Below are 8365 nucleotides of genomic sequence, written 5' to 3'. Positions count from 1 at the left end.
AAAAGAGACCTCTCGGAGGAGAGAGCCACAAACAATGCGTTAATGGAGGCCGACGAGAAGAAAAAAATACTGGAAGAAGAAAGTAGGAATCTCACTTCCGTGGCAGACGAATTTGCAATTTATAAGGAAAAGTATCAAGAGGTGAAGGAAAGAAATATTGAGCTGGAGATGGAATTAAACCATAAGAATTACGCTATTAGCCAACTTGTAGACGGTCTCTCTCAAACACACCCTGAGTTGAGGGAATTATATCTCATGGACATTTCTGGTGAGCAGACTGGGGATTTGATATGGGATAGCCAGTTAAATAGATTCGCCCTTCAAGAGACGAGAAGGCAGGGCTGGAAAAAAAATTAAGGTGATTTTGTTTGGAAAGGAATAATCTTTTTGTTAAGTTTTGTGCTTCACCCATTCTGGACAGGTTCAGGACATCAGTATCACTGGAAAGGACACCAGAAACGATTCGGCTTGAAGGACGCTTGGATGGACTGCCCCCAGCTTAAAGGACGCAAGGCTAACTTTCCAGCTTGAACGATGCTTGGAATAATCTGGAGGATTGGTGCTGCAGAAGGAAGAAACCTGGCTGAGTTTAGTATACTATGTACCTTGATGGGGTGTACAGGACCTTTGTCAAGTGTACAAATGGTCGGATATCTAGATCTATTCCTTTGGATACCAACCTTCGGGTGGTTCTGGGGCCATAATCTAGAAGACTGGCTATGCAGAGGGATGAAGCTGGGATTCTTCTAGTATGCTGACAAGTTCTTGGAGGTTGAACCAAGACATCTTTGGCTGGGAAGAGAAGCTACATCTTTTGGAGGTAGTCCTTCATCAGTCCGAATTTTTAGGACCTCGCAGCTGTGGAGCATCAAATAGCAGGAGCAGAAGATAGTAACAGCTAGCAAAAGTTGGCAGCAGTAGCCGAACCAGCAGCAATGGGAAAGCAACGGTTAGCAGTAGCTAGCAGCAGTCGCAGCTGAGGTTAGCAGCAGTATGCAGCAGACGTTAGCAGAAGCAGCTAGCAGCTGCTAGGAGCAACAGCAAGCAGCATGTGCTAGCAGCAACAGCTTGCAGCAGCAACAGTTGCAGTAGCGAGCGGCTGCAGCAGAAGCGAGCAGCAGCTACAGCAGGCTGCAGCAGCAGCAGCAGCTAGCAAAAGCAGCAGCAGCTACCAAAGGTAGCAGCAGCTGCAGCTAGCAAAAGCAGCTGAAGCAGCAGTCTGCAGAAGCAGCAGTAAGCAGCAGCAGCAGCCGCAAGCAAGAGCAGCAGTAGCAGCAGCAAGCAGCAGCACTAGCAACAGCAGCTTGCAGTAGCAAATAGCAGCAGCTAGTAGCCGAAAGCAACGTTGCAGCATACAACAGCTAGCAATAGCAGAGACTGCAGCTAGCAGCTGCAGTAATTAGCAGCTACAATTGATAGTAGCTAACAGCATCAGTTATGAGAGAGAGCAGAATCTGCCAACAGCTGTGGGTCGTGAGAAACACCAGGAACAGATGCAGCAAAAAAAACAAAAAATACTAAAAGAATAGAAAAAAAAAATAAAAGAAAAGAGAGCAGCAGACAGAGGAAGAAGAGGAGGAGGAGAAGCAGCCAAAAAAAAAGAAAAAAAAAATGGTGATTATAATATCGGCACCAAAAAAAAATAAAAAATAAAAAAATGGTGATTATAATATCGCCACCAAAAAAAAATAAAAAATTAAAAAATGGTGATTATAATATCGCCACCAAAAAAAATAAGAAACAAGAAAATGGTGATTATAATATCGCCACCAAAAAAAACAAAAAATATAAAAAATGGTGATTATAATATCGCCACCAAAAAAAATAAAAAATAAAAAAATGGTGATTATAATATCGCCACCAAAAAAAATAAAAAACAAAAAAATGGTGATTATAATATCGCCACCAAAAAAAAAAAAAATATTTATAGGAAAAAGGGAATAAAAGTTTTGTTTGATTTTATTTGGAAAAGATTTTTTCTGTTTGAAAGGAATAATCTTTTTGTTAAGTTTTGTGCTTCACCTACTCTGGACAGGTTCAGGACATCAGTTTCATTGGAAAGGATACCTGAAATGATTCGGCTTGAATACAAACCCCCCCCCCCCAAAAAAAAAAAAAAGGAGCAGCAGCAAGAGGAGGAAGAGAAGGAGGAGGAGAAGCCGCAAAAAAAAAAACCTAAAAAAATACAAAAATAGAAAAAAAAAATAAAAGGAGCAGCAGCAAGAGGAGGAAGAGAAGGAGGAGGAGAAGCAGCAAAAAAAAAAAAAAATAATAATACAAAAACAAAAAAAAAATAAAAAATGGAGCAGCAGCAAGAGGAGGAAGAGAAGGAGGAGGAGAAGCAGCAAAAAAAAAAAACTAAAAAAATACAAAAAAAAAAAAAAAAAAATAAAAGGAGCAGCAGCAAGAGGAGGATGAGAAGGAGGAGAAGCAGCAAAAAAAAAAACCTAAAAAAATACAAAAGAAAAAAAATGAAAAAAAAGGAGCAGCAGCAAGAGGAGGGAGAGAAGGAGGAGAAGCAGCAAAAAAAAAAAAACTAAAAAAAATACAAAAATAAAAAAAAAAAAAAAAGGAGCAGCAGCAAGAGGAGGAAGAAAAGGAGGAGGAGAAGCAGCAAAAAAAAAAAACCTAAAAAAAAAAAAATAAAAAAAATAAAGGAGCAGCAGCAAGAGGAGGAAGAGAAGGAGAAGAGGCAGCAAAAAAAAACCTAAAAAAAAACAAAAAGAAAAAAAAAAAAAAAAAAAAAAAGGAGCAGCAGCAAGAAGAGGAAGAGAAGGAGGAGAAACAGCAAAAATAAAAAACCTAAAAAAAAATTCCAAAAATAAAAAAAAGAAAAAAAAAGGAGCAGCAACAAGAGGAGGAAGAGAAGGAGGAGGAGAAGCAGCAAAAAAAAAAAACCTAAAAGAAAAAGGAGCAGCAGCAAGGAAGGAAGAGAAGGAGGAGGAGAAGCAGCAAAAAAAAACCTAAAAAAAATACAAAAAGAAAAAAAAAGAAAAAAAGGAGCAGCAGCAAGAAGAGGAAGAGAAAGAGGAGGAGAAGCAGCAAAAAAAAAAAAGGAGCAGCAGCAAGAAGAGGGAGAGAAGGAGGAGAAGCAGCAAAAAAAAAAACTAAAAAAAATACAAAAAGAAAAAAAGAAAAAAAAGGAGCAGCAGCAAGAGGAGGAAGAAAAGGAGGAGGAGAAGCAGCAAAAAAAAAAAAACCTAAAAAAAAAAAAAATAAAAAAAATAAAGGAGCAGCAGCAAGAGGAGGAAGAGAAGGAGAAGAGGCAGCAAAAAAAAACCTAAAAAAAAACAAAAAGAAAAAAAAAAAAAAAAAAAAGGAGCAGCAGCAAGAAGAGGAAGAGAAGGAGGAGAAACAGCAAAAATAAAAAACCTAAAAAAAAATTCCAAAAATAAAAAAAAGAAAAAAAAAGGAGCAGCAGCAAGAGGAGGAAGAGAAGGAGGAGGAGAAGCAGCAAAAAAAAAAACCTAAAAGAAAAAGGAGCAGCAGCAAGGAAGGAAGAGAAGGAGGAGGAGAAGGAGCAAAAAAAAAAGAGCAGCAGCAAGAGGAGGAAGAGAAGGAGGAGGAGAAGCAGCAAAAAAAAACCTAAAAAAAATACAAAAAGAAAAAAAAAGAAAAAAAGGAGCAGGAGCAAGAAGAGGAAGAGAAAGAGGAGGAGAAGCAGCAAAAAAAAAAAAAGGAGCAGCAGCAAGAAGAGGGAGAGAAGGAGGAGAAGCAGCAAAAAAAAAAAACTAAAAAAATACAAAAATAAAAAAAAGAAAAAAAAGGAGCAGCAGCAAGAGGAGGAAGAAAAGGAGGAGGAGAAGCAGCAAAAAAAAAAAACCTAAAAAAAAAAAAAAAAAAATAAAGGAGCAGCAGCAAGAGGAGGAAGAGAAGGAGAAAAGGCAGCAAAAAAAAACCTAAAAAAAAACAAGAAAAAAAAAAAAAAAAAAAAAAAAGGAGCAGCAGCAAGAAGAGGAAGAGAAGGAGGAGAAGCAGCAAAAATAAAAAACCTAAAAAAAAATTCCAAAAATAAAAAAAAGAAAAAAAAAGGAGCAGCAGCAAGAGGAGGAAGAGAAGGAGGAGGAGAAGCAGCAAAAAAAAAAAAACCTAAAAGAAAAAGGAGCAGCAGCAAGGAAGGAAGAGAAGGAGGAGGAGAAGCAGCAAAAAAAAACCTAAAAAAAATACAAAAAGAAAAAAAAAGAAAAAAAGGAGCAGCAGCAAGAAGAGGAAGAGAAAGAGGAGGAGAAGCAGCAAAAAAAAAAAAAAACTAAAAAAGATAAAAAAATAAAAAAAAAATAGAAAATAAAGGAGCAGCAGTAAGAGGAGGAAGAGAAGGAGGAGATGCAGCAAAAAAAAGCCTAAAAAAATACAGAAATAAAAAAAAAGAAAAGAAAGGAGCAGCAGCAAGAAGAGGAAGAGAAGGAGGAAGAGAAGCAGCAAAAAAAAAAAAAAACTAAAAAAAAATACAAAAAAAAAACTAAAAAAAAATACAAAAAAAAAAAGAGGAGCAGCAGCAAGAGGATGAATAGAAGGAGGGAGAGAAGCAGCAAAGAAAAAAAAAACAAAACAAAATACAAAAAAAAAAAAACAAACAAAAAAGGAGCAGCAGCAAGAGGATGAAGAGAAGCAGCAAAAAAAAAAAAACTAAAAAAATACAAAAAAAAAAGTACTGACTCAGTGGGAAGGACCAAGTAGTTGGACTATGGAAGATGAAGAGAAAAAGGAACTTTGTTTTGAGGAGGAAATATCCTTTGATGTAGGAGTACAGGCCTTCATCATTGGATAAAGTACTGACTCAGTTGGAAGGACCAAGTAGTTGGACTATGGAAGATGAAGAGAAAAAGCACCTTGTTTTGAGGAGGAAATATCCTTTGATGTAGGAGTACAGGCCTCCATCATTGGATAAAGAACTGACTCAGTTGGAGGGACCAAGTAGTTGGACCATAGAAGATGAAGAGAAAAAGCAACTTTGTTTTGAGGAGGAAATATCTTTGATGTAGGAGTACAGGCCTTCATCATTGGATAAAGTACTGACTCAGTGGGAAGGACCAAGTAGTTGGACTATGGAAGATGAAGAGAAAAAGGAACTTTGTTTTGAGGAGGAAATATCCTTTGATGTAGGAGTACAGGCCTTCCTCATTGGATAAAGTACTGACTCAGTTGGAAGGACCAAGTAGTTGGCCTATGGAAGATGAAGAGAAAAGGGAACTTTGTTTTAAGGATGAAATATCCTTTGATGTAGGAGTACAGGCCTTCATCATTGGATAAAGTACTGACTCAGTGGGAAGGACCAAGTAGTTGGACCAGAGAAGATGAAGAGAAAAAGGAACTTTGTTTTGAGGAGGAAATATCCTTTGATGTAGGAGTACAGGCCTTCATCATTGGATAAAGTACTGACTCAGTGGGAAGGACCAAGTAGTTGGACCATAGAAGATGAAGAGAAAAAGGAACTTTGTTTTGATGAGGAAATGTCCTTTGATGTAGGAGTACAGGCCTTCATCATTGGATAAAGTACTGACTCAGTTAGAAGGATCAAGTAGTTGGACTATGGAAGATGAAGAGAAAAAGGAACTTTGTTTTGAGGAGGAAATATCCTTTGATAAAGGAGTACAGGCCTTCATCATTGGATAAAGTACTGACTCAGTGGGAAGGACCAAGTAGTTGGACCATAGAAGATGAAGAGAAAAAGCAACTTTGTTTTGAGGAGGAAATATCCTTTGATGTAGGAGTACAGGCCTTCATCATTGGATAAAGTACTGACTCAGTGGGAAGGACCAAGTAGTTGGACTATGGAAGATGAAGAGAAAAAGCAACTTTGTTTTGAGGAGGAAATATCCTTTGATGTAGGAGTACAGGCCTTCATCATTGGATAAAGTACTGACTCAGTGGGAAGGACCAAGTAGTTGGACCATAGAAGATGGAGAGAAAAAAGAACTTTGTTTTGGGGAGGAAATATCCTTTGATGTAGGAGTACAGGCCTTCATCATTGGATAAAGTACTGACTCAGTGGGAAGGACCAAGTAGTTGGACCATAGAAGATGGAGAGAAAAAAGAACTTTGTTTTGGGGAGGAAATATCCTTTGATGTAGGAGTACAGGCCTTCATCATTAGATAAAGTACTGACTCAGTGGGAAGGACCAAGTAGTTGGACCATAGAAGATGAAGAGAAAAAGGAACTTTGTTTTGAGGAGGAAATATCCTTTGATGTAGGAGTACAGGCCTTCATCATTGGATAAAGTACTGACTCAGTGGGAAGGACCAAGTAGTTGGACCATAGAAGATGGAGAGAAAAAAGAACTTTGTTTTGGGGAGGAAATATCCTTTGATGTAGGAGTACAGGCCTTCATCATTAGATAAAGTACTGACTCAGTGGGAAGGACCAAGTAGTTGGACCATAGAAGATGAAGAGAAAAAGGAACTTTGTTTTGAGGAGGAAATATCCTTTGATGTAGGAGTACAGGCCTTCATCATTGGATAAAGTACTGACTCAGTGGGAAGGACCAAGTAGTTGGACTATGGAAGATGAAGAGAAAAAGCAACTTTGTTTTGAGGAGGAAATATCCTTTGATGTAGGAGTACAGGCCTTCATCATTGGATAAAGTACTGACTCAGTTGGATGGACCAAGTAGTTGGACCATAGAAGATGAAGAGGAAAAGGAACTTTGTTTTGAGGAGGAAATATCCTTTGATGTAGGATTACAGGCCAAAATCATTGGATAAAGTACTGACTCAGTGGGAAGGACCAAGTAGTTGGACCATAGAAGATGAAGAGAAAAAGGAACTTTGTTTTGAGAAGGAAATATCCTTTGATGTAGGAGTACAGGCCTTCATCATTGGATAAAGTACTGACTCAGTTGGAAGGACCAAGTAGTTGGACTATGGAAGATGAAGAGAAAAAGGAACTTTGTTTTAAGGAGGAAATATCCTTTGATGTAGGAGTACAGGCCTTCATCATTGGATAATGTACTGACTCAGTGGGAAGGACCAAGTAGTTGGACCAGAGAAGATGAAGAGAATAAGAGGAACTTTGTTTTGAGAAGGAAATATCCTTTGATGTAGGAGTACAGGCCTTCATCATTGGATAAAGTACTGACTCAGTGGGAAGGACCAAGTGGTTGGACCATAGATGATGATGAGAAAAAGGAACATTGTTTAGAGGAGGAAATATCCTTTGATGTAGGAGTACAGGCCTTCATCATTGGATAAATTACTGACTCAGTTGGAAGGACCAAGTAGTTGGACTATGGAAGATGAAGAGAAAAAGCAACTTTGTTTTGAGGAGGAAATATCCTTTGATGTAGGAGTACAGGCCTTCATCATTGGATAAAGTACTGACTCAGTTGGATGGACCAAGTAGTTGGACCATAGAAGATGAAGAGGAAAAGGAACTTTGTTTTGAGGAGGAAATATCCTTTGATGTAGGATTACAGGCCAAAATCATTGGATAAAGTACTGACTCAGTGGGAAGGACCAAGTAGTTGGACCATAGAAGATGAAGAGAAAAAGGAACTTTGTTTTGAGAAGGAAATATCCTTTGATGTAGGAGTACAGGGCTTCATCATTGGATAAAGTACTGACTCAGTGGGAAGGACCAAGTAGTTGGACCATAGAAGATGAAGAGAAAAAGCAACATTGTTTTGAGGAGGAAATATCCTTTCATGTAGGAGTACAGGCCTTCATCATTGGATAAAGTACTGACTCAGTGGGAAGGACCAAGTAGTTGGACCATAGAAGATGAAGAGAAATAGGAACTTTGTTTTGAGGAGGAAATATCCTTTGATGTAGGAGTATTGGCCTTCATCATTGGATAAAGTACTGACTCAGTAGGAAGGACCAAGTAGTTGGACCATAGAAGATGAAGAGAAAAAGGAACTTTGTTTTGAGAAGGAAATATCCTTTGATGTAGGAGTACAGGCCATCATCATTGGATAAAGTACTGACTCAGTTGGAAGGACCAAGTAGTTGGACTATGGAAGATGAAGAGAAAAAGGAACTTTGTTTTAAGGAGGAAATATCCTTTGATGTAGGAGTACAGGCCTTCATCATTGGATAATGTACTGACTCAGTGGGAAGGACCAAGTAGTTGGACCAGAGAAGATGAAGAGAATAAGAGGAACTTTGTTTTGAGAAGGAAATATCCTTTGATGTAGGAGTACAGGCCTTCATCATTGGATAAAGTACTGACTCATTGGGAAGGACCAAGTAGTTGGACCATAGAAGATGAGGAGAAAAAGGAACTTTGTTTTGAGGAGGAAATATCCTTTGATGTAGGAGTACAGGCCTTCATCATTGGATAAATTACTGACTCAGTGGGAAGGACTAAGTAGTTGGACCATAGAAGATGAAGAGAAAAAGGAACTTTGTTTTGATGAGGAAATATCCT

At 38.2% G+C, this 8365-nt stretch overlaps 1 protein-coding gene across 1 annotated transcript in view; it reads left to right on the top strand.

Moving 5' to 3' along the window:
• The window catches only part of LOC137647928 (flagellar attachment zone protein 1-like), a 1434-nt gene extending 1077 nt beyond the window's left edge, over positions 1-357 (top strand). The window contains exon 1 of the mRNA XM_068380902.1: positions 1-357. This exon is cut by the window's left edge and continues 1077 nt beyond it. Coding sequence (XP_068237003.1) covers positions 1-357 — 357 coding nt within the window.
• The last annotated feature ends 8008 nt before the right edge of the window (positions 358-8365 follow it).

Source organism: Palaemon carinicauda, chromosome 1, assembly GCF_036898095.1.
Source record: "Palaemon carinicauda isolate YSFRI2023 chromosome 1, ASM3689809v2, whole genome shotgun sequence".
NCBI classification, from domain to species: Eukaryota; Metazoa; Arthropoda; class Malacostraca; order Decapoda; family Palaemonidae; genus Palaemon; species Palaemon carinicauda.
Note: the sequence above shows the minus strand (reverse complement) of the source record. Positions and strands in the feature narration are given on the sequence as shown.